The 26,619-nt window shown below is 42.1% G+C and overlaps 1 protein-coding gene across 5 annotated transcripts in view; it reads left to right on the forward strand.

The window, feature by feature from the left end:
* The window catches only part of ADARB2 (adenosine deaminase RNA specific B2 (inactive)), a 604,351-nt gene that overhangs the window by 402,921 nt on the left and 174,811 nt on the right, over positions 1–26,619 (forward strand). For all 5 annotated transcript variants that reach the window (XM_037835667.1, XM_037835670.1, XM_037835668.1 and 2 more), the window contains one exon: positions 1,695–2,602. In XM_037835667.1, the coding sequence (XP_037691595.1) occupies positions 1,695–2,602 (908 nt within the window). The remainder of the gene's footprint in view (positions 1–1,694; positions 2,603–26,619) is intronic.

Consider the following 26,619-nt stretch of genomic DNA (forward strand, 5'->3'; position numbering starts at 1 on the left):
TTGCCTATCTGATTAATGAAACAAGAAATCCCTGCGATGGAAATGTTAAGGAATGAGAACAGGGGATTCTGCTGTCACTTAGGGGAGTGTGGACACCACACGCCAGCTGAGACAGCTGCCCTGGGCTGGGGCTGGAGAGGCTCCAACACTCCCACTGAGACCCAGGATCTCCACCCCGGCCACGCTGGGGACAACCAGGAAGCCAGGAAGAACCGAGTGACTGGGAGCTGAACCTTGGCACATGACGGTTTCAAAAGCTCCCCAGGTGATTGCGGTACGCAGTGAAGACTGAGAACCACTGTTGTAGATGACATACAAAAACCATGTCCTCTCACCTGCAGACTTTGAAAGATTCCAGCATGTTGTTTCAGCTAGGACAGGGGTCGGAAAAATTTTTCTGTAAAGGGCCATATAGTAAATATTTTAGGCTTCAGGTATCACCTGGTCTCTGTCTAATGACTCAGCTTTATCATTGTAGCATAAAAGCAGCCATCGGCAATATGTAAAAATTAAAAAAGGCATGCATACCTGTGTTCCAAACAAACTTTACTCACAAAACCAGGCAGCGGGCTGGATTAGGTCCACGGGCTGTATTTAGCTGACCAGGGACATAGGAAATGTCGCAGGACACACTGCAGTATCTCATCTGGGGCTCAACTCTTAGTCATTCTGTTTGGCTTCTCTTCATTCTCTCTACAGTAATCTGAAGAGACACCATTCTTTTTTCACCTCCTGTTGTAAACAAGGGCGTCTGTTTTTGAGAAACCCTATTTGGAGCTAGAAAACCAAAGAGGATGACACAAAGGCAGGGTCTTTGCTCTCCTCACCAAAGGAAAGAAGTCTGAATCCCTTACTGTCATGAACAGCTTGAAAAGGCATCGTGATTGCAGCCGAGTTTGGTATCCTCCTGCTGTTCACAGCAGAACCCAAAGCTGGCCCATCCAAGCAGGACTCGACTTACCGAATCGGCAGATGAAGGGCCCTCGTCATGTCCCCTCACCTCCCTCCCCCCAGTGCAGGGAATATATTTAGACTTTTCACAAAGGCGAGAAAGGCTTTTCTGATCTTCAGCATGGTCCAAAACTGATGGAAAGGAGTCTCTTTATTCGTTTGTGTTTTGAAGGGAGGCCACTTGAGCATATCATTGAGAGAGATGAAGGGTATGGTGGAGGGTTGGAAAGATGCTGGCAGCTGGTTTCAGTGCAAAGTGGCATAATAGCTCAGTACTTACAGATCGGATAAACCACTGAGCAGGGCAAATGCTCCTCTCCCCTCCTTCACCATCACCACACACACACACACACACACACACACACCCGGCTTCCTTCTCAGAATTGCAGCTCTCCAAGAACTGCTCAAGAATGCATTCCTTGTCTTGTGATGGCTTTACTCTTCATGGTTAATTGGCCCCTGGCAGGTAGTCATTCCCCCACTTATCAAGGATGCAGGATAATTTCTGCCAGCCAAGAAGTAAAGGCTGCTGCTTTCCATGTGCTTCTCCACTGATATGCTTCCTTGGAGTCGGTAAAGGCTGTCACAGCACATTTTCACATTTTATAGGCCTCGGTTTTCTTATCCCTAGTATCAGGGCTTTTGTATTTATGAATTTCAGGTTTTGTAATGTGGTATTACGTTTGTCATTAGTAACAACCTGCCATTGCCTTGGGTCATGACTAATTTATTTTCACTACCAGGTACCAGCAGTGCTGAAGTGAAGGAAAACCGTCACGTGGGCAACCTGGAGACAAAACCACTCCCACCCAGTGACAGGTCAAGAGGAAGTGCACCCAGTATAAAAAGGAAAAGACCTCTGGAGGAGGGGAATAGTGGCCATTTCTGCAAATTACAACTGATCTGGAAAAAACTCTCATGGTCGGTGACGCCAAAGAACGCCCTGGTCCAACTGCATGAACTGAAGCCAGGTTTGCAGTACAAGATGGTCTCACAGACAGGCCCAGTGCATGCCCCTGTCTTTGCAGTGGCCGTGGAAGTCAACGGACTAACATTTGAGGGCACAGGACCCACCAAAAAGAAAGCCAAGATGCGCGCAGCCGAGTTGGCACTGAAATCATTTGTCCAGTTCCCTAACGCGTGCCAAGCCCACTTTGCCATGGGAAACAGCATGAGCCCGTCTACAGACTTCACCTCCGACCAGGCTGATTTCCCAGATACCCTGTTCAAGGAGTTTGAGCCATCCACACCCAGCGAGGAGCTTTCTGGTTGCCACCCTGTGAACACCGAATTGCTCTCCACCGCCTATCGACAAGGGAGGTTGCTCTACCACACGTTGGACCTCATGGGCCAAGCCAAGCCCGGCAAGCACCGGATGCTCTCCACGGCTGAGGGGGAGAAGAACCCCGTGGTGGTGCTCAATGAACTCCGCTCGGGGCTGAGGTACGTCTGCCTCTCCGAGACGGTGGAGAAGCAGCACGCCAAGAGTTTTGTGATGGCAGTGAGAGTGGACGGGAGGACCTTTGAAGGCTCGGGACGTAGCAAGAAGCTGGCCAAGGGCCAGGCGGCACAGGCTGCCCTCCAGGCCCTCTTTAACATTCGGCTGCCCAGCCACATTCCCAGCAGGAGTAAAAGGAACCTTTTGCCACAGGTGAGAAATCTCAGGTAGCTGCCACCCAGGTGGAAGGATGCTGAGATGAATGTGAATTGTTATTGTTTTTGCTGTAAGGGGGGAGCAGCCCGACCCCTCTCCTCCAATTACCGTAAGTGCAGTGCAGCATCCAAGCACTTCTTTCCAGAAAAGCTAGTCTTCTGCCGAGTGCACACAAAAGGCCCCTTTTGCTATCCTTATCATTAAGAGCAATTTTCGGGCTTTTTGGAGAGAGAATCATGTGAATGTAAAGAAAGGAAAGAGCATGTCAGCACTCCAACTTACCAGAGGTAAGGGGAGAATTAATGAAGCCAGGTGATTTTCGTAATGATGATGCCAGCTACCGGGAGGACACTACGGCACCAGAGGAAGGAGAGGGAAGGCTGGGGCACAGGATCCTTCTGCTCCTGTAGAGAGTTACAATGAGGCAGGAAGGGCCCAACTCCATTTGCCAGGCCCTTCGCTAACTCAGGCTCTAAATCCTAGGCAGCCAGGGGAAAGGATAATGAGGTCAAAAGGTATTTGTGAGATATGGTTTTGACTGAGTTTCTAGCCAAGCGAATATGAACTGTTTCATCACCCTGACTGGGCTGAGGTCAGGGTGCCCTCACTGTAGCTTGGGGTGAGCTGTGCTTCCAGCAGGACCCAGAGAGTCACCGTAAGAAGGTCGGAGGAAGAGGCTTTTAAGACAGGACGGCAGAGGAGGTTAGAAACCGAATTCAGTTTTAGAACCTTGCTTTTCTCAGTCAATGTGATCACTTCTTTGGCCTTTTCCTCTACAGCCATGGATCTGCTTTCTTGCATTAGTTTTCCTTCAGTCATTCCAGAGAGATTTCTTCAGCACTGCCTGTCTATGTGTCAGGAGTTGTACTCACACCATTTTTAAACAACCTTATACTTTCAAGTCTTGTAATTGCTTATTTATGCAAATTACTCTTTTCTCTTATCATTTTGAAAATTATTTGTGGGCATCAGTAATGCATAAGATACAGAAAATTATCTTTGTTCATTTTGGGCATCAATTAAGGAAATAAACAATTCATGTGGCTAAAAAGCACTTAGCCCAGTGTGGGATTCATAGTAAGTACTCAATAATTGTAAATTATTACTATGATGGTTGTTATCATTATTACCTCACAACACCTAGAATAGAAGCCATTACTTTGCTTTGGGAGATCATAAATCTGTTAAATAATACAGGGTACCACCAAAACCTCAGCTACCACCCAGGGACACTTCACTGTGATAAAACTGAAGCGTGTAATGGCAGGTCCCTCATTTGGAATGGCTGGGGTCCAAGCATGCATTTGTTCGTTCATTCAATAAATATTGCCTTGACTCTTATGAAGCACAGTGGATACAAGGGGCAAGGCAGACAATGTCCTGCTTCTCTTCTCCCATAGTTTGATCTAGTGAGGGAGAGAGACTATCAGGCAAGGAATTACAACCTCTTGATGTGTTCCTCTTGGTATATGTATCTTCAATTCATTCATTTATTTTCAAATATTTTTTAATGCCCAATGTTTGTTCTAAGGAGTGAGTTGGAAAGAATTACACCATAAACTCCATAGGTTTTGCCTTGCAACCCACCCCCCCCCCTCAAATATACAATCCAAGTAAAAGCAGTGTGTTTGCAAAACAAGTACAGATTCCATAGAAGTCTCTTAGCCTTCCAACTTAAGTGCTATCTCCAAGCGCCTCCTAGAGAGAACTTCTGGAGCTCTGCTGTCTCCTTCCTTACTCCTCCATTTTATTTATTTTCCTTTTTTTCCTTCCTATTCAGTTTCTCCATTATCTGTAACTTAAACTTGCCCTCAACATCCTGGAAACCGCTTTACTCCCCGGCTGCCGGATCTGGGAGGAGGCCCTTTGGAGGCTGCTCATGACCGTTTGCCATTTTCTCCGAGAAGTTCTCTTACCACCAATAGCCTGTGGGTTTTGTCACCCTCAATTTCCTTTTACTCTCATGGTCATCCCTAAACTGACATGTCCAACTTGATGCTTCCCAGAGAGGCAGGCTTCCCCGCAGACGGCCCTCCCTCGAGCCTGGCACACGTTTGTTTAGTAAGAAAGGTCCTTTCTCTCCCTCTGCCTGTCACTCTCTTCCTGCTCTCTCTCCACCCCACCCCGGGGTGAAATTTGAAGGATGTCAGTGAAATCTGACTGCGATGCCTTTTTCTTTCATGTTGTCAACCCTGAGCTCTCACGATGAAGAAACCAGTCAGTGCTACTACTTTGTAATAGTCATTTGACCCCAGAATGCAGCACATCAGTTAAAGCCACCGCTGTTAAATTATTTTTCTCTGACAGTTCACTAACCACCCCGACTGGATGATGAAGGGCATGTAGCCTAGAGAGGGTTGTGTGCTGTTCATCACACCCACTGGCATCTCTGCCATTTCAGAAGGCTCATTATCCTCTCCCCTAGATCTCCACTCACAGAATTTGCTCCCCACAGCTGGGTGTGGGGCTGACCACGACAATGGTAATCAGGAGAATTGCCATCATCAGGTTTATCGAATTAGAAGCCTGTCTTGGATTTGGTCTGGCTTCAGAGGGGGAAGCTAAAAGAGAAGAAAAGATCCCAAGAATCACTTTAAAGGCTGTTTTGTTTTCCTGGCTCTGATGCCCACACCCCCTGCCCTTTGGAACTCTGTCCATAAACCATGCTTCCTGCTAAGGCACACTGCTTGCTTCTCTTGCCACGATGCTTCTGGAGGTTTTTAAGACCCTAGAGGTACTTGTCCCGCTTTGTTATCCTTGTCTAAATGCTCACTTAGCACTTACAGTCTGTAAAGCAAGCTAGGCTTCCTTCCAGCCACCGCTGGACACATGCCCCAATGCACCATTTGAATAACTGCCCCTGCCCCAGTCTACCTCAGGAAATATGATAGCACTTACTGTTGAAGTGACGTGATTTCTGGAACTTGAATACTGGCATCAATGTTTAGTATTCTCTACTAAAAGTTTCAGGTTCTGCCCTACCCAGATTAGCCTTCCATGTGCATAAAACCAGATCAATAGAGTCTGGTCCTAAGATACTCACGTTGGGTTACACTTCTACAGAAGCAACTGAAGATACTGTGTCTCAGTTTCATGGTCTTCGGTGAAGACTTGGTCATATGAATGAAGCTTCAGCACCATCCTTAGTGGTAATTCTCTTCTTTAAGTAATAGTCTATGAAAAAACAAAATCAGATGTTACTATATGCAGGAATCGTTTGGGAAGTGTGTTTAAAATACAGCCTCTGGGCCTGACTGCAAGAAATTCAATAAGTTCTTGGCTGAGGACCAGGAATCTGTATTTTTAACACATTTCCCCATCTGATTTTTACGCAGGTTGGTAAGAGAACCAGGTTTTCTTGCTATCTGGCACTAACCATGCAGCCCCTCAAGTCCGCAGGTCTGAAATGCCATGTCACGACTAAAGCAGCAGTTTAAATTCTTGCTCTACCTAAGTAGAAATCACCCAAACAGTCCTTTAGTTGAAGGTCTATAGAGAGTATATCTGTATGAGTGATAATTGTAGTCATGCTAATAATTCAATATACAACTTGCTTGAAAGAATGAAACGGCTACTCATTCCATACCCTAAGTAGTTTTCCAGTGGTAAAAATAAGGTACTATAGGCTTGCTTGTAGTCTAAATTTTAGAAGAACGAGTTCAGAAGCATAATATTCTCAATAAAGATGAAAGTCAGAGGAGTCAATTTTTTCTAGAATCTAATTTCCACTGTAGCCTACACTTGGGTATGTTTCTCAAAACCAGGCTAGTTTTGTTCCTTTAATTTCATGAGTTCTGACTTTAGGTCACTTAGCCAGAGTGATGACGCTGAGAATTTATTAAATTCTTTAAAGCATAGCCAAAACTTAGATGTGTAGGGTCTATAATGCTAACAGACAGTATGAGGATGCTGGATACTCTCTAAATATAATGATAAATTAACACTAGAAAATAACTGGGAAGGCCAGACCAAATTCTTATTTTTTTTATCTGCAGAAAGAGTCTGAAACCTTCCTTTAGGTTAAAAAGACACTTGGAAGCAAAGATATGCCCTATGTCAGAACATAAATATTCATTACTTCAAAGCATCATTGTAAACAAAATGATAGAAGTACAAAAATCTACAACCCCCTTTCAGTCTTTATTTTCTACCACTAGAACAACAACAACAAAAAAAAGCTGGTCCCTTGAAAGCATCAAATTCAACCATAAATTTATATCTTTCAACTTTTCCTTTCCATAAAAACTGGTTAGAGGAGAGAACAGAGTACATTGTATTGTGAGAAAAAAAAATGAGTAAAAGTTATCAATGTGCATAGTAACTCAGAAAAAAGGAATGAGATGAAACGTCTTCCCTCATCTGAACCCAAACGAGTTTATTTATGTACTTATGAATTTCTTCTTCAGCCTCAATTATTCCCTTTATTTATTTATTATTTCCCGAATCTCCATGTCAGTCTGTTTTATTTGATGGAAGCAGTGGTGTGAACAGTGTCTACAAAGACTTTGGTCCAAGCAATTAAAACACTTTTACTCCTGAAAGTAAGAGAGGGAAGGCTTTTAAAATCTATTCATAAAGGTTAGTTGCTTTGACCAAGCCCTTCAGAGGTCCTTTTGGGGGAAATTACACCTGTGGCTTCAGTTCTTGCCATTTTTCACAAGCCCAGAAACACTTAACCCATACCCCACTCTATTCCCTGTTCTTTGAAGCAATTACTTCTCAGAGGGTGAAGAAATCATGGGAATACACAATGTAATTGAAAAGAACATTTTTTTTTTGTTTCAGCATTTTATATTAAATTTGGATCAGAGCTCTTGAATGTGAACACATTTCATGCGGATGTTCCAAGAATTAGCCCCAGACCAGGGGACTGAATCTATTAATGCAGGAAGTGCCTCGTTGCAGGACACTAATAGGTTTTTTTTACACAACTGTGTCTGTCCCTTTACCAAACACCAAGGTGACCCCCAGCTGTCTATGACCAGTTTACAGATTGTTTTTCTAATCTCATACTCCTGCTAATCCATCTTACTCACTAAAAGCAGCATCCTAACGGCTATGAAGCAAAACCATTAATTAATATTGCCATAACAAATTAGCGAAAGAGGGGTCCTCAAATTTTAAATAGACTTCAATTAAAAACAAATAGGTGTGGAAATCACATTCACTTGGCTTTGAAATAGCTTAACACTGTCGGTGCCGGGTTACTCTGTTGATGTCCCAGAAGTAGTGGCAGATACTGTTTTCTCCGGTGAAAGGAGACAGCCACTCACACCATGTCCTCAGTTCTGGCGATCCCCCCTCACCTCCTCCTAGCCTCACAAGGGAACAGTAAGTGCTGATTTAGCAACTGGCCATGCTCCAGCCCAAGAAAAGTCCAGGATGATCTCTGAGCTGACGCTTAGTGCTTTGTGGGTCCTATGAGCAGAAGGGGATGATTCCAGATTTCAAATTATCTTCACGAAAAGGGCTGGTGTCTTTACACCTCAGCAAAGACATTCATTCTCATTTCCACACTATCACTGCTGTTTCTCAGATCTGCCTTCCCCTGGTTTCCTTAAGGTGTTGGGATGAGAGTCAGACCTCACTACACTGGAGGTGCCTATTTGGACAGAAGATCCTTGGCTGTGAATTCCCAGGTGACCCTTTAACATACCTTAGAAGAGTGACTCGTCAGTCAAACATGCCCAAGAGAGTGCTCTATTTATCAAGCAAAATACAACTTGATTTCCACATGAGTCTCTAAACTTATCAGTAAACTGGTAGTCTCTGGGGACTTCCCTCTGAGCTTTACAGAAGTTTAGGGAGCACCTGGAACCCATCTTATTTCCCCTGCTCCTCTCCTTTCTCGCTACCTAATTCAAAATTTTCAGCCTTTCCACCACTTTCCCCCCAAAAAGCCCTGAGGTTTCAAGGAAATCAAAAGTATGTCTTCCAATGGACATAGTCTGGACACATGCTCTCAAATCCAGGGCTAATTTTGGAAAATTGGAGGTTATAAAGATGGGGTAGATATCCATGCCACTGACTTGGAAGGATCTGTGAGCAAGCCAGAGCTGTGGTAGAGCACAAGTAACTGGGAAGGATTTCCACTTAATTCTGTGGGAAACAAATATATGACAATTTTCATATTTTAGTTTCAGCCTATGTATAACTGGAATTCAGCAACTTGGGGCCCCCATAAAAGTATGTCTGTCCATTATTAATTTTAAAAAGACAAGAGAATCATACCTTTCAAAAGCCTACAACTGAAGATGGTGGCATAGAGAGGAGTGGAAGTTAGTTAGTCCCCCTGGAGCAACTAATAAACAACCAGGAACAACTAATAAATGATCTGGAATAACTGCTGGGGGACGACTGTGACTGTCCATACATCGTGCATCATCCTGAACTGGGAGGAATGCCTGAGATCGCAGTGTGGAATCTGTGAGTAGAAACTGCAGATCTGAGATGGGAGCCGCCTTCCCCCACAGCAGCCAGAATGGCAAACCCTCACTGTGATAGAGAGCAGCTCTCTCTGAACAAGCAAATATACCTCAGTCCAGCTCCAACTGGGGTTTTAATTGGCAAATGTGGACTGCTCAGTACAAGCTGCAAATCCCCAAGAAACAGACAGAGGTTTTAGTGATGACTCACCTTAAAGTACCAGGGGACTTCTCTGTCTTGGGACAGGGAGCCCAGAGGACTGGGTGCTATCTCTGGCTGACAGGTGAAACTGAGGGCCACAGACTGACCCTGAAAGGGGGTTTTCTGTCCCTTTTTCTCTCTCTCAACCTGAGTGGCTCAGTGGAGAAAGTCTTAGCTGTTTTCAGCTTGCAGTGCTCTGACCCAGACAAGAGTGGAGATAGCAGAGAAACAAAGAACCTATTTAAATGCAAATGAAATCTCCCTAGGAGAGTTATCTTCCCTAAGAGGAAAGAGGTGGTACCCAGCTCTACTACCCACCTTCCATTCAGAACCAGACCCCAAAGACTGGGAGAAAACAGCCATGGGCCACACTTCCTTATACCAGTCAGGAGCTACAGACTGACAGGCGCCACCTGCTGGGCAGTTTAGGAAAAGCACAGTGGCTTGAGGCCTCACAGTGTGCATCAATTTTCTAAGGCACACCCTCAGGGAAACCGGATACTGAATATTTCCTCCTTCTGGGACCTGAGCCTATTCTGTCTGGGAAAACCTGATTGGGGTAACCAAGGAAATCAGATGACTAGACAACAGAAAACTACAACCTACACTAAGAAAAATGACGTTATGGCCCAGTCAAAGGAACAGACTTGCACTTCAACTGAGATACAGGAATTGAAACAACTGATGCTAAATCAATTCAAAAAGTTTAGGGAAGATATGGCAAAAGAGATGAAGGCTCTAAAGAAAACACTGGGCATATATAAGGTAGAAATCGAAAGTTCGAAAAAACAACTGGCAGAATCTATGGAAATGAAAGGAACAACACAAGAGATAAAAGACACAATGGAGACATACAATAGCAGCTCTCAAGAGGCAGAAGAAAACACTGAGGAATTGGAGAACAAGACACCTGAAAACCTACACACAAAAGAACAGATAGAGAAAAGAATGGAAAAATATGAGCAACGTCTCCAGGAATTGAATGAAAACATGAAGTGCATGAATGTATGTGTCATGGGTGTCCCAGAAGGAGAAGAGAAGGGAAAAGGGGCAGAAGTAATAATAGAGGAAATAATCAACAAAAATTTCCCATCTCTTATGAAAGACATAAAATTACAGATCCAATAAGCACAGTGTACCCCAACAGAATAGATCTGAATAGGCTTACGCCAAGACACTTAATAATCATATTATCAAACACCAAAGACAAAGAGAGAATTCTGAAAGCAGCAAGAGAAAAGTGATCCATCACATACAAAGGAAGCTTGATAAGACTATGTGCAGATTTCTCAGCAGAAACCATGGAGAAAAGAAGGAAGTGGTGTGATATATTTAAGATACTGAAAGAGAAAAACTGCCAACCAATAATCCTATATCCTGCAAAACTGTCTTTGAAATATGAGGGAGAGTTTAAAATATTCTCTGACAAACAGACAATGACAGAATTTGTGAACAAGATACCTGCCCTACAGGAAATACTAAAGGGAACACCACAGACAGATAGGAAAAGACAGGAGTAAGAGGGTTGGAACACAATTTTGGTTGGATAATGGTAGCACAGCAATGTAAGTACACTGAACAAAGATGACTATGACTATGGTTGAAAGAAGAAGGTTAGGAACATGTGGGACACCAGAAGGAAAAGGAAAGATAAAGACTGTGACTGTATTACTCTGTGAAACCTAGAGTGCTCAACAATTGTGGTAAAATGTACAAATACATTTTTTCATGAGGGAGAACAAATGAATGTCAACCTTGCAAGGTGTTAAAAACAGGGTGGTATTGGCGGAAAAACATAATCAATGCAAACTAGAGACTATAATTAACTGAAACATTGTATTATGCTTCCTTTAATGTAACAAAGGCAATATACCAAAGTTAAATGCATATAAGAGGGGGACATAAGAGAGGGGTATGGGACTCTTGGCATTGGTAATGTTGTCTGACTCTTTCTTCTACTTTAGTTTAATACTATCTTTCCTTTTGGTGCTTCCTAGCGATCATGTTTTTGTTGTTGTTTTTTGTTTTTGTTTTTTGTTTTTTTCTCTTTCTTTTTTCTTTTTCTTTTGTCTCTCTACCTTCTTTGACTCTTCCTCCTACTTTGTGGAAGAAATGGCGATGTCCTTATATAGATAGTGGTGATGGTGCTGAATACATAAATACGTGACTATACAGGGAACTACTGAGTGTTTATTTAGGATGTAATGTATAGTGTGTGAACAAAACCATCTTTAAAAAAATGGGTTGATGAAGAAAACTTGAGGGCACTATATTGAGTGAAATAAGTCAGACACATAAGGACAAATATTACATGGTCTCACTGATATGAACCAATTATAATATGTAAACTCCTAGACATGAAATATAAGTTACCAGGATATAGAACGAGGTTAAAGAAGGGGAGCAGTTTCTTATTATGAGCAGAAAGTTCAACTAGGTTGAACTTAAATGTTTGGAAATGAACAGAGGTGATGGTAGCACGTTGTGAGAATAACTAACAGTGCTGAATGGTGCATGAATGGGGTGGAAAGGGGAAGCTCAGAGTCACATATGACACCAGAAGGAAAGTTGGAGGTTAAAAGATGGGAATGTATAATACAGTGAACCTTGTGGTAGGGAATGTCCATGATTAACTGTACAAATGTTAGAAATCTCTTTTATGAACCAGAACAAATGTATGACTCTATAAATAGAAGTTAGTAATAAAGGGGCATACAGGGAAAAAAAATACCTATTGTGAACTATATACTACAGTTAGTAGAATTTTAACGTTCTATCGTCAACAGTAACAAATGTTCTATACCAATACTATGAGTCAATAATGGAGGGGGTTGGTTAGGGGTATGGGAGGATTTGAGTTTCCTTTTTTTGTCTTTATTTCTTTTATGGAGTAATGAAAATGTTCTAAAGATTGAAAAAAATATTAATTCTGATGATGGATACACAGCTGTATGATGGTACTGGGGGCAACTGATTGTACACTTTGGATCTTTGGATAATTGTATGGTATGTGAACAATCTCAATTAAAAAAAAAAAAAAACAAAACAGGAGCACATGCCATGCAAGTAAACATTTTCATTCATGTTGGAGCAAATTGGCTTATTATAACTGCTGCTGACCCCTAGCCCAGCCCCATGTCCTCAGCCCCGCCATCCACTGAGCAGTTCTTCCTTTACATTTGTCCACAGTTCCACTGCCCTACCTTTTCTTAATTTTCCCCACCCCAACATGATAGAATTTCATACAGACTTAGCCTGTTTTCCCGCCTAGCCCTCATCCCTTCTTTCATTCAATCTAGTGTCAGGAAGTAGGGAGGGTGAATTGTATCAGTGATTGTTAAATAAATATTTGCTCAGTTAATGAATAAATGAGTCCTATATGTGAGTCTCTGAGTCCCTTGGTTAGACTCTACTCACATGAACATCGACAACACAGAAGTTTGAGATGTTTATTGACACCAATCCTTAAAGAAAACAATATTCCTTGAATCAGTGCCATAGTCCTCAGCCAGTCAACTGAATTGAAACCTAGAGAAAGCACAGACACGCTTCTTTGACCCACAGAACAAGAGCGAAGGTGACTGTAACCACAACCCTGGTGTGTGCCAAGAAAGGGAAAGTCCCCAGAGGTTTACCCACAATGTAGCTTTTGGAGGGTTATTATTCCTTGGGTGTAATTTGTGCTGGTGACTCAGGTCAGTGGACATCACCATCCTTAATACAGTCTTTTTCCCCAGAAGTCTAGAGTGCTTGGTCAGATGTTTTCTTGCTGACAATCATAGAATCCCTAGGGCTCAAGATGAATGAGTCTTGTATTCAAGAATACTTTGGGTATCAGCTCATTAAATGATTCTAATTCCTCAGGGTCACCCCCTCCAGCCGGTTATCTGTACACTCCCTGTTTCAGTTTTCTGGGCTGCTCAAGCAAATACCATGCAATGGCTTGGCTTAAACAATGGAATTTATTAGCTCACAGTTTTGAGGGTAAAAGAAAGTCCAAATCAAGGCGTCATCAGGCTGATGCTATCTCCCTGAAGACTGCGGCATTCTCGAGATGGCTGTTGGCAATACTCGGTGCTTAACTTGTCACATGGTGAGACACCTGGGGGCAGCGCCTGGTGTCTCCCTTCTGTTCTGGGTTCTGTTGATCTTCTACTTCTTGCTTCTTTGGCTTTCTCTGTTTCTGAATCTCATTCTGCTTCTAAAGGACTCCAGTAATAGGGTTAAGACCCATCTTGACTGAGGTACCCACACCTTAACTGAAGTGACCTCCTCAAGAGGTCCTACTTACAATGCTTTCACACCCACAGCAGTGGAGTAAGTTTAAGAACGTGTTTGTCTGGGGTACATGTAGCTGCAAACCACCGCACTCCCCTTTCCCCCAATTTCCCCACATTCAATTCATTCTCTGAACTATTTGCCTTAGAAGGAGGAACAGTTCCTTGCATGCCTTTTTAAAGATTAAAAAAAAAAAAAAATCTTTGTTTTGCTGCAAAAATATGTTTCATTGCCATTCAGCCTTTTGAAGAAAAGGATTGTTCAGCTGTCAGAGTGGAGTCACTTACATTTGCATCAGCATAAAGAGCTCAGCAAATGCAGGCCATGCTATAAAGCCAGAGAGATGGGCACCAGGCACAGGCTTCAGAAGAGTTCCCAGAATTGCTTAGCATCCCTCCTCCTTCCCCAGCTGCAGAGACGAGGCCCCAGTGGACTGTATGTTTGAATTTGGTTTGGATCTGGGAACGTCAGTATTAAAAATGCTAAGTTGGCATGTTAAGTCCTGATCAGAAGAAGCCTAGAGCCTTGGTCTATACCACCTCAAATAAGCATTCTTAGTACTGTGCTGGTGGAATGAGAATGCTTTTTTTGTTCCTGTTAGATATCATGATGGCTTTTACTCCTCATCTCTCCACAACAAGGACACTGTAGAGAGACAGAACCTCAGGAGAACATACTTAGTCTGTCCTCTGCACCAATACCAAGCAATTACAAAATTGAATCAATGCAAAAAAATTGTGTCCATTTTTTGTTAATGGCTTTATCAGTTGAGCCTATCAGTCAAGATGGGCCCACTTCTTTGACCCCCAGGGCAAAGTTCAGGGTGATTTCTACAGTGCAGGCACACACACACATACTATGTGTGCATGAGATATATATATATACATCTATATGTATGTAAATCTATATCTAGAGAGAAAGACTTCGACTCAACAGGAGTCTGTGAAAAAGGATACTTGTTCTCAGTGTCACATCTCAGAAACCTTCTAAACAGTGTTTCCTCCAGTAAGTTTTTAACCTCTCTGTACCTCAGTTTCCTCATCGACAAAGGGTTGTTTGGAGGATTAAGTGTTTACCACAATGCTCGCATAGAGTAAGTGCTCAATGATTGTTAGCCGCTATTTGCATTATTATCATTATTATTATGACATAGAGATTGGATTCTTTAAGACAGTTTCTTCCTGCACAAATGCCTCTATTAAAAAGCAAATAAAAGACAGAGTAGAACATACTGTCACTATTACTCAGTTGTAAAGGCCTTTTCTAGACAAAGATGGTGAGGTTTGCCTGGAATTCCCAGGCTCCTTGCAAGTGGGTTGTCAGATAAAATAATGACATACTTATGCCGGAAAACTATTCATTGTTTATCTGAAATACAAATTGGACTGGATGTCCTGTGTTTTTATTTGCTAAATCTGACAACCTACTTGCAGCTACAAAGCAAGAGGTGGTGTAAGGATGCTGATGCCATGGAGAGTGAGCCCACTTTGAGAGGAGTAGGGATGCTAGTGACAAACCATCCACAGCTTTCCTCAGCAGTCTCCCTGGCCCCTCCTGGGAGGGCACAGAGAAGTCACCAAATGTACCAGGGGACAATAATAATTGGAACTTTTCCTGCTCCCTCACTCAGATGTTATGTCCAATCTCATTCACTTTGTAAATCTATCTGGTGGCAGGTGATCATGAGAGTAACTAGTACTGAAACAGGTTAGGACTTGAGAGATTAAATTTAACATCCTGAATTCTATTCAGAACCTCTGTTCATTTGCTGCTGTGAACTCTTTTATCATCTGCCCTAACATCTACTGTTTGATTTCACTTAAGTATAATATTATAAAAGGCTTGATGTAGGTTAAGCCCTAGAAAGAACCTTCTGACAGTGAAGCCCAAGGGATCAGTTATTAGAAACTAATGTGAAATTTCCCTCATTGCAATGATCTTAGTATCTAAACTTGGGTAAAGGATTTAATAAAACCTGATCATTTAGGTATCTAGCCTTTCTAATGCCATAAATCTGTAATGACTAAGGGAGAGAGCAAGGAAATGCTGATTTTTAAAACTGGCTTGTCCAAAGTTAATTCTCATTTCTTAGAAGCTGCAGTGGATTGTTTTGCTGGCACTTAGTTTGAGGAGGGTGAAGGGAAGCAAGACAGAGGAAAAGCACGTGGCTCTTTTATCCAGAATAAGAGAATGCAGATAATAAGAATACTGACTAAAATTGCATTATCCTCAGCTTATACTCCAGACTTGGAACACCACCAAAAAAATAAACATCATCAAATCCCTGAGCTTCTCTTGCTGCTTTCCTGCATCAGATAAGAGCCTGGAAAGCTTCAAACACTCAAGGCAAGTTGGACCTCATAAAAGCTTAAGACTTCCTTGGATGTTGGTAACTGGATGTCAGTAGATTGTATGTGAAGTTCTCTTTCTTATTTTCTACCTAACAATCCCTGGGATGAGTCTATTTTCTGGAGCAAGGCTCAAAATCAAGCTCTGAATCTAAATCTCTACCTGGTTGGAGTCCTTGGGAATGCTTTTCTCTTTCGAGAAGCCTATCTGCCTTTTTTATAATTACACTCCCTGCACATTTGTGACCACTTTACCCAGTTTTGAAGCGTTAATTATTCAAGCAGCTTCCTTCTTTCAGCACCTCCTGCTGTCTAGTCCCTGGCTGCTGCTTTGGTTTTGTGACCACAGACGCCCTCTTGTGGTACACTGCGTGAGTGCACATAGAACGCCTCAGCAGAGGTGGAACGTAGTGGAAGAAAAAACCCTCCTATGGTTTTAGCCATCCCCGAACATTTATTGAACTTTCTTCATATCTTTGTTTCCTTAAAAGAGGCACTGATGGTCACAACCATAGTAATATATTGCTTCATTGTTATTACAATGAAAAAAAAAAAAAACCTCCCTAAATGAAGGTATTGAAAGTTTGGTAGATGCTTAAACACAAATTTACGCATAGATGAGGTGACTTAGAGCTACATCCCTCAAAAAAGCATGTTCTTAAACTTAATCCATTCCTGTAGCTGTGAAGTCTTGTAAATAGGACCTTTTGATGAGGTTACTTCAGTTAAGGTGTGGTCCAAATGAATCAACATGGGTCTTAATCCTGTTACTGAAGGCCTTATAGGGAAAGCCACAGAGAGAGAGAAAGTGACAGGGAACGGCCAGAACTGGAAGTCAACGGAACCCAGAAGAGAAAGGAGAAGCCAGGAGAAGCTGCCATGTACATTTCCATAGGACAGAAAAGCCAAGGACCAAGGATTGCTGATAGCCAACCCCAGAATTCCCCAGTCTTCTGGGAGAAAGCATCACCTTGATGACACTTTGATGATGCCTTAATTTTGGACTTTCTCCTAGCCTCAAAACTGTGAGCCAATAAATTCCCACAGTATTTGATTTAGCAGCCAGGAACTAAAACAATAGCCTATCCACATTTCTTCCCACTAAAACATGGCTGGTGCAATTTAAGTTTGAATATTTAACAAATATGCACTTAAGCCTTTTATGTTTCCAGTGCTATGTTTAGCATTTTCAAATATAGTTCATATGACTGTTAATTAAGCAGGTCTAAAAGCCAAGTTTACAATTTGTCTTATTATTTTTTAGCTATGTTTTAAATGATGATGATGATCTGGTAGTAATATTAATGGCTAATTATTATTGGGCACTTACTGTGTATCAGATATAATTCTGAGTACTTTGTTATATATAAAGTACTTTATATATAATAATACATTCAATCTTCATTTTAAAAAAATCACACAAAACCTTTAAGGAGGCACTACTTGACTCCCAGGTTACAGATGAGGAAATTGAGGCACGGAAAGGTCAGTCCCTTGTCCAAGTTCCCCTAGCTAGTGAGTGGTAAAGCTGGAAGTGTGGTTACTAAAAAGTCCAGCCGCCAGGCACACTTCCTGCAATAGTGAAGCACTCTGTAGGATGCCAGCATCCCAATCCTGCTCGCCTCGGCTAGTTTTTACAGGCTGATTAAGGAAAGGAAACATACTTAATTTTTAAAAATAGTTTGCAACTTAGCACCATGGGAGTGACATGCAACATGTTTGCTAGGAGTTCCAAGCAGGGAGAAACCATTGGGGGCTGGGAAGCAGGACGGAGGTTATTGGTTTTGAAAGATTGTAGAATTTGAATATGTGCGGGGAAAAGATAGGCATGCAAGGACGGGAAACCCTGAGGGGAATGTGGGTGCCTTGCTGCAGGCAAACTGGGTGAATGGATGGGAGCTCCCGGTGAGATCTCGGTTGCAGGAGGGAAGCTTGGAGAGGGAGGGCAAGGCATGGTGCTAGAGGAGCTCACTCGGTCCTTCGTGTCAGCGTTGTCATTTCTTTGCAAGTGCTGCCCTGCGGCCCCCTCCCCTGCCTTCGACGTGCTGGGCTGGAGAGGCTGTGCTGAGTCCCAGCTCCCGCTGGCTCCTAGATGGAGCGGGAGGTGGGGGCGGGATGGTGCACGCCAACAGCTTCCCACACAAGGAAGATCACTTTTGTCAGCAGAGAATCTGTGGCTTCACTTGGATAGAATCAGACTTTGTCGGCTGGTCGGGTTCCCCCTCCTTCCTTTGAGGTTCATTGTTACACTGAAAAGGAGAGAGACAGCAAAAAAGAGAAGGCAAATGGGAGCATGCCAACATTTAAATGAGCCAGAGAAAGCAAAGGAGAACAGCCAAGAAAAGAGAAAGAAAGAGTCACAGTGTCACAAGAAGCCAGACAGAGAACAAGGAAGGAAAATGCACAGGAGAATTTCCAAAAAGTGTCATTTGGCTTTCCCAAACCCAGAGGATGTTCCCATCAGGGAAGAGCCCCTACTTCTTTAGAGACTTCAATTTCCCTCACCCAGTTGTGACCAAGCCTCTTTCTGTCCTTTCTCTTGGAGCTCTAGTGACATGTTTTTCTACTTTCATTTGCACATGTACATATGGTCCTTTGCCAGTGTACCCATGAGATTATAAGCATGTTGGAGGTAGACCCATGTGGTTGCATCTTCCGATCCCTTAGGATCCAGCAGGGAATTCACCAGTAATGCTGTGGGCTTAATCAGGGCTTTTGATGGAAATATCAGCAATAGGAAGACTCAGAATTTTTAACGATATGTGATGAAGAGCTCAAATTGAGTCCGAAAGTTAGCATTCTGAATCTGAATCCTCTTCCTTGTCTTTCCCTACTTTGGGGACTTCACAATCATTAAACTTCTTTGTCTTCCCAGTGTCAGTTCAGGTTCCCTAGGAAACAGATGTGAGACAGAGTTTGGAGTGCAAGGGGTTTGTAAGGGCAGTGGGGAAGTGTTACACCTGTGAGACATAAAGGAGGAAGGGCTCAGGGCCCTTGGGGGTGACCTGCCTGAGTCCACTTACCAGCTGTGTGGCCTGAGTTACCTGTGCTGTGCCTCAGTTTCCAAACCTATAAAATGGAGTGATAATACAAGTAGCCACTTCACACAGCTTGGAGAAGTAAATGAGTTAATGCATGTAAAGTACTTTGAATAGAATCTGGCACAGAACAAGCACTTTATAAGTTTTTATTATTCTTATTCTAGGAGAACTGTGAAAATGTGTGACTCAGTGGACCAGACTGAGTGATGGGAGGAGGAGAGGAAGGAATGAGAGGGATTTACATTAACTGTTCTATTCCCTTTTCAGGGGTAGAGAAGGAGAGGGAGAAGGAGGAAGAGGAGGAGGGAGGAGGTGGGGAGGGGAGGGAGAGGGAAAGGGACAAGGAAAGAGGGGTAGGGGGAGAGCAGGGAGAGGGAGGAAGGGAAGCTTCTGAAATGTCAAGAGACAGCAGCGTGATACAGTGGCTGGAAAGGTGGAAAGCTGGGGTCTTGTCCAGATTTAGCCAGTAATGGGTGGTCCCCTCGGGCTTCTCTGGGCTCCAGTTTCCTTGTCTCAAAAATAAGACTGTGCTTAGACGTGCATTTCCAGCTCTTACATTCTAAGAAAACAAATTCCAATATAAGATACCCCATATGTCAACATAATATATACAATATGGGTACAATATGCTAACAGCAATGTATTTGATAACATTTAAAGAGCAACAAACACAAACACACCACCAAGTTGACATGCAATCTGTAACATTTTCCCCCAAACCAGAGCTTATATTTTCTTACTCCACTAGTGTTTTCCATTAAAATGTAGCTTTCTAAACCAAAGTAAAAACTGAAGACACCTGGCAGATAGAAGAAAGTTGGGATAACGCACTCTGAGCTGTTCACTCTCAGCTCCTCAAATAAATGCCATTGCTGACTGCATCAAACAGAGCCTTCTCTACTCTTACATGGGGTCCAGAGAGGGGAATTGGACCTGAAAACTTAGCAAGTATCTTTGTATCACCAACCCCTTTTCTCTCATCTTTTCCTCCTTAGCACACACAGGATTCTTTACCTGGGTTGGAGATTGGCTAAATGTTGTCAAAATCTGTTTAAATATATCTCTTTGTGAGGAGTTTCATCTCTACCTACCCCTCCAAATCCTCCCAGAGCATTCTGGAGTGCAAGGATGCAGAGCCATGTTCAATCCAGCTTATGCCTCTTATAATCAACTCCTCTCTTACATGGACCACTGCTTTTTTAAATAAAATATGAGTACCCCAGTTCTCCCAGGGTTGGAGTGAACGCTTATGTTCACAGCCTTTGCTTTTCCTTTATGTCTCAGGAGGGTTAGAAATCTGAAGCTTTGAGGGAAGGAGGGGCAGAGTGGGCTGGTGAGAGAAATCCTAAAGATTTGTTAGAAATGAACTCATTATTTCCGGATCCCAATCTTGCTCTCTTTCTCCCTCAAATTCTTGTCACCCTTTCATCTCTCTGCCTCTCAGTAAATCTTAGAGCTTAATGATGCATGGAAGAGAATAAGATGCAACAATGGTTTGTAACAGTAGCACTACAATTAAACATTTTTCAAATGTATTTTTCTAAATTAATACACTCAGTGGAATTGTAAATTCACTCAAGTACTCAAAATTAAAAGCATACAGAATAAAAATTACTATAGAAACACCAAGCATGAGACAGAATTTTTTTAAAATACAGGACATTTTTCCTTTGATCATGATTATAAAAATTACAGTGATTAATAGCTGGCCTCCACTTAAGCAGTATAAGACTTTATTTTGTTTTAACCATGTTTCATTTGTGACACTTTCAGTAAAATGAAAATTGTTTATTAAAATGGCTCTTGGGTTGCATGGCTATGGGTATAGGAGTTTTATCTGGTTATCTCAATTGAGAAATCCCAGTGAATATATGTCTGTAAAACATACTTCTTGGTCTCTAGCACCCATACAATATTGTTTTGGATTTCAATGCCAAGAAATAAGAATATGAAATGCTAAAGAACAGGCCAGGAGAGTGGTCAGAGTGGTGGAGGTGGTATGGCCTTGACCTAGCCATGAAGTAATCACCCCGACCTGCACCCCTGAGAAGAGGAGGATATCAGGAGGCCTGCAGGCCTTAATTGTCCTAACAATCAGTGTCACACAAGAGCCTACTTCAGTCAAATCACAGCGTCAGCTCCTTCTTCCCAGCCAGCTCAATGACAGGACAAGGCCACTGGGAAGGTTGTGTGCATGATGGTGGCATGCCTCAGCTAAGGTAGGCCCTCTCCTCTGGGTCCCTGATCCTGGAACCATACCAAGTGCTGGAGGGAATAAGTGCCCCCAGGATGAGGACACAAGCATAATTAGCTACAGTAGCAAACTGGGCTGTGATCACTATTGTAATAAGAGTGCAAACAAAACTTTGGACTCAAGGATAAAGCATCACAGAGAAGGTGACATTTGAGCAGAACCTTGAGGTTTGACTTCTAAGTCTGGAAACCTCCCTCAAGAAAAATGGAACTGTATGAGAAAAGGCATGGAAGGAAGATGTGTGTTATAGCCAAGGAGTGATGGAAGTTTGGTGTACTGAAACTAAATTCCCATTGGGGATGAGAAGAAGTGGAGAGAAAGGACTGGTAGGGCAGTTTGATGGCAGGTTGTGAAGGTCCTGAGCATCGTTCCAGAGAACTTCAGCTATATTTCGTAAGCCATGGACAACCCCTGAAGAATTATGTGCAAAGGAGTGACAGTGATTTGTACAGGTGGAGTAGTGAGGCAGGAATTACAAGTTTAGTTTTAGGCAATAGAGTTAGAGATACCTGTGAGACAACCATCTGGAGCTCTCCTGCTGTTGTTGGTAGCCTCACTGGGAGTTGGATAGACTTGAATTTATATCCATCTCCATCTCTCTGAGTTTCTCAATTTTGTAAAATGGGCAATTTTCCCAAAGGAAGGAGCTTCTTTGAATACCTACATAACATGGGAGAATAGAGATAGGATGTTGAAGGCAGTGATGTGGTGAGACTCAAATGAGATAACTTATATGAAAGTGTTCCCTAGATTGGGAAGTTTGATTCATATTGATATGTGGGCTGATGGTGGATGTCATGAATAATAGCAATCATGAAATTTGGCTCTGGAATGTAGGAGAGAAGCCAAGGTCACCCAGACCACAGCTTGTTTTTGCAGAGTGCCTGCCTCAGTAGCAGCCTATCAGGTGAATAAATTAATACCTTTTTGGTACCAATAAATCGTACTTTGTATTTTACTTCTTACCCTGGAAGAGAATAATGAGGAAGAAGTTATGAATTTAAAACTTAAAAACATAATACTGTGCTAACATGGAAAAAACAACTAGCAGATTCAAGTTTGGATCCTGGCTCTGTCATTTCCTAGCACAGAGATGTAGGGCAAGTCACCAAACCCTTGGTTACTCATCAGTAAAATGAGGATGGTAACATTGACCTCCTGGGGTTACTTGGAGGCTCAATGATATCAAGTATCTCACAATATCCGAATACAGAAATGACTCAGTAAACATCAGTTGCTTTCATCTTGACCACCATTCAAAGCAGCTGTTGCTACACACTATATCTCTTGGGAAGAAGTTCTATGAAAGTCCCTGTTTTAGTTTCCTTGGCTGCTCAAGAAAATATCAAGCAATGGTTCAGCTTAAATAATGGGAATTTATTTGCTCCTGGTTTTGAGGCTAAGAGAAAGTCCAAATCAAGGTGTCAATAACATGATGCCTTCTTCCCAAAGACTGTGGCATTCTGGGGCTGGCTGCAGGTGATCCTTTGTCTTTAGCTTGTCACATGGCAAAGCATATAGCAGCATCTCTTGGTCTCTCCCTTCTCTTCCGGGTTCCATTGATGTTCAGCTTCTGGTTGCTTCTTCTGTGGATTTTCTCCTTCTGTCTGAATTTCATTCTCTTCTAAAGCACTCCAGTAATAGGATTAAGACCCATCCTGACTGAGGTGGGTCACACCTTAACTGAAGTAACCTCATCAAAAGGTCTTACTTACAATGCGTTCATACCCATAGGAATGGATTAGGTTTAAGGACATATTTTTCAGGGTACATACAGCTGAAAACCACCATAGTGCCCAAAGATCCATCCTGCATTTTTTTACCTCCTTCTGGAAATATATGTAGTATATTACACCACAGCTACCTGTTTCAAATACTGGCTGGTCAAACTCAATTGCAGCACCTCTTCCATCTTGAACCCAAATGTCTCTTCCTTTTTTACATTTTATTACAATTCTCTATTAATTAACTTTAATTCCTCAGGACAGCAGTGGTAATTCCCAAAAAATACCAAGGAAAAATTCTGAGCACTGCTCTCCTTTCCTCTAATAGCACTTCACCATCATACTGTAGGAGCCTGGAAATCTTTCTAACCATGTCTAGTAAAGTTTATCTGACCCCAGAAAATACCTCAGGCTCTAGTAATTTGGGACTACTCAACAAATAAACATATTTCTTTGTCTTATGACTTGACCTTTTGGTTTTGCCCAGGTATCACTCTCAGAAACAGAATCAGTATTACAATATATGGCATTTATAGAGACAGGCAAGTCAAAAATCCACAGGGCAGGCTGGCAGACTAGAAGCTCAGCCAAGAGCTGATGTTGCACAGTCTTGAGTCTGAAATTTGTAGTGTAGGCCAGCATGCTAGAAACTCAGACAGGAGTTGATACTGTGGTCTTGAGGCAGAAAACAGGGAAAATTGTTGTTGCTCTTAAGGACTTTGACTGAATGGATGAAGCCCATTCACATTTTCAAGGGTAATCTCCTTTGCTTAACTCAACAGATGGTGGATATTAACCGCAAAATACCTTCACAGCAACACCTATATTAGTGCTTGATTGAATAATTTGGTGCTATAGCCTAGCCAAGTTCACACATAAGACTAACCATCACAGCAATTAACTGTAGAATTTAGAAACATTAATCAGTCCCATTATTTTACAGAAATTCCCAATCCTATGGAAGTGAATGACTTATACAAGGGCTCATGTCTAGTAGGTGGAATAATCATGACGAGGACCCATTGTTCATTTATTTACACAAGGATGCCACCTATGAAACTTAGATTTTATGAGGAGGCTGTCTGTGTCTTTGGAGGAAGAAAATCCCCGAACTATACATCTTGCTTGTAGATATCATTTTTATTAAACCTAGAAGCATGTTTTATCATCAGTTTATTCTTTATTATGTTGGGAAACAAATGGATCATAACAACATTCTGTTTTTGGATGCCACACAGGCAAATGGCATCTTTCTCTGTCCAATTCCAACGTCCACAAAACAAAACAAAGTTCTGACCCATTGTGAGAAGATATCTAGCTGAAATCTTGACATCTAACTGAAATCTTGGGTTTGCAGAGACTGCAATTTTCTTTTTTACTTTTTTTTTTAAACACATAGGGCTTTTAAATAAGGAAATTCTAATATTTTCCTTCCATATTCCAATATGCGTGCTTTGTGCATTCCCTGCTTTGGAGGTCACTCTCTTACACAAGTACAACTAAGACATTTGTTATTGGGATAGATAGACTTAATTTTTTTTTAAAAAGGGCTACCTTTAAAGTCAGAATAAAAATGGGAGAGAATGATTGAGAGGATTCATAGTGGCAAAACACCTCTTTTCCAAATCAACTTCTGATCCAATTGAGATAGAGGGATAAGGCAGAAGGAGCTCACAATGTCAGCTTGCCACTGATAGAGATGTTGGAGATGGGGCTTAGGTGTCAGGTATGGGGCAGACTTGCCACCTGTCACAGACAGAGCTGGAAACCGCAGGGCTTGCCTACAGAGACAGGACCTTTCTGCTCAACCTATCTCATGTTCACGAGCAGTCTAGAGCACTTGCTTTCTACTGGCCTGAGATCCCTTAGTAAAAAGAAAAAGGAAAGAGGAGACTTACAAAACTTGCCAATCAGATGAACCACACCTCTGAGTGAGGACCGAGGGGACGTACAGAAACTAGAAGTGTTACTCCAATAACAGTCCCTCCTTGTGACGGAAACATTTGGAGTGGGGAATAATCGTTCCTTTGAACCATTTTTTGATTGCAGACATTTAATGGGAGGGGAGAATGAAAAGCAAGATGTGATGTGTTTATGACTAAGAGCTTTTAAGTAAAAAATATCTCAATTTGAGCCCTGGTGCTGCCAGTAACCACTTGTAATACTTTGAGCAAGTTACCTCACTTGTCTCCTTGAAATGGGAATGTGAATAAAGGGTCTATATCAAAGGTTTGTTTTTATGATTAAATAACACAAATCCTGGCAAATGATAAGAATTTAAGAAAAGTTAGATATTTATTATCATTATTTTTACTTTAACTGCTTATATTTGAGATTAAGCAGGAGAATAGGGTCTCAGAAGATGGGTCCCCTGGCAGCACTGTCCCCAGGACAACTGAGTTAGTGGCAAGTCACACTGTGTGGACACTCCTGCCACCTTCCATGGTTTTATTCAGGCTAAATTCAGGCCAAAATCTCGCCAAAAGCAATACCTTGATCAATAGAGCCTGTGATGTGAACATCAAGAGGAGCAGCTTAGAGGGCACAAGTGTTGCAGTGGAAAAAAAAAGATCATCAAAAAACTACATTTGGCCTGAGGGAAATAGCATGTGGGGACAGGTGGTTTGCTGCCTGATGCTAACTGAATCCCAGACCAATGTTGTTTGCAACCTATTTCAGGCCACGGAAGACATGATGATCAATAGTTGCATGCACGATGTGCTCTCTACATGTATGACTGGATTATCAACAAACTCACTGTAAGCCCACCTCTTCCTTACTCAAGAGACTATGTCAGAATACAAGAGAGTAAATGTGATGCTGTACAAAGAATAACTTTGAAACTATCACAATTTGCATGAAAAGTAAATCCAAATTCTAAATCTTCTGTATTTTATTAGTAGTAACAAATTACTTTTTAAATATCCACAGTTGATCACAGGTAGGATAGTATTGCTATGATGGAGTTGAGATTATCTGTCATAGACGGGTGCCCCTCTATCCTTCTTAGCCCTCTAGGAACCTTCAAAGAACAGGGACCAAAACAACCTCTGTCAACTTTTATGCTGGTAATAATTGCTCAATTGTTCAACGCTAGAAAAGTTCTGTTTCCTAATGGAAGTAATGATTCGGAAAATGTTCAAAGTTTGGCATGAATCCAGTGTACACTTGATTGGTTGATGTGTTTGCTGTATTTGGTTTTGTTTGACTGTCTGTTATTAATCCCTTTTGTAGCCAAAGTTAATGTGAGGAGGTGGAAGCCAAGGAGGAAAGTGAGCCAGCAACGGTATAATCTTAACATCTTTACAAACTGTTAAATGAATGAATAGAAGATTCTGATTGACTCACCCGTATGAAAATGTCAGTTGATAGGAATGTGACTAAGTAAAGATGACTTCTATTTATGTTTCTAAGAGATTAGGGTCCATAGAAGATAGAGGGAAGAAGCTTCACCACTTGCAAATGCACGTACTCTTTTTAAGATACAAATTTGATCCACTTTTTCAATAGGAGAGCAAGCTTACCTTTGAAGAAAGGCTGTTTCGGGCTGGGTGTGGTAGATCACTGCCCAAGCGGGAGTACCCATCCATGGGTGGAAGAGGAAGACACTGCCAATGTAGCCAGGCATACGATTATGCTACCAGGCTAGTGTTGAGGCTTCCAGGGAAGAAAGGTACTGACACATGGGAAAAGCTGAGGGGAATTTGAGGAAAGTTTTGTCCTATCCAACCAAGAATAAGAA

This window comes from Choloepus didactylus, chromosome 5 (assembly GCF_015220235.1).
Source record: "Choloepus didactylus isolate mChoDid1 chromosome 5, mChoDid1.pri, whole genome shotgun sequence".
NCBI classification, from domain to species: domain Eukaryota; kingdom Metazoa; phylum Chordata; class Mammalia; order Pilosa; family Megalonychidae; genus Choloepus; species Choloepus didactylus.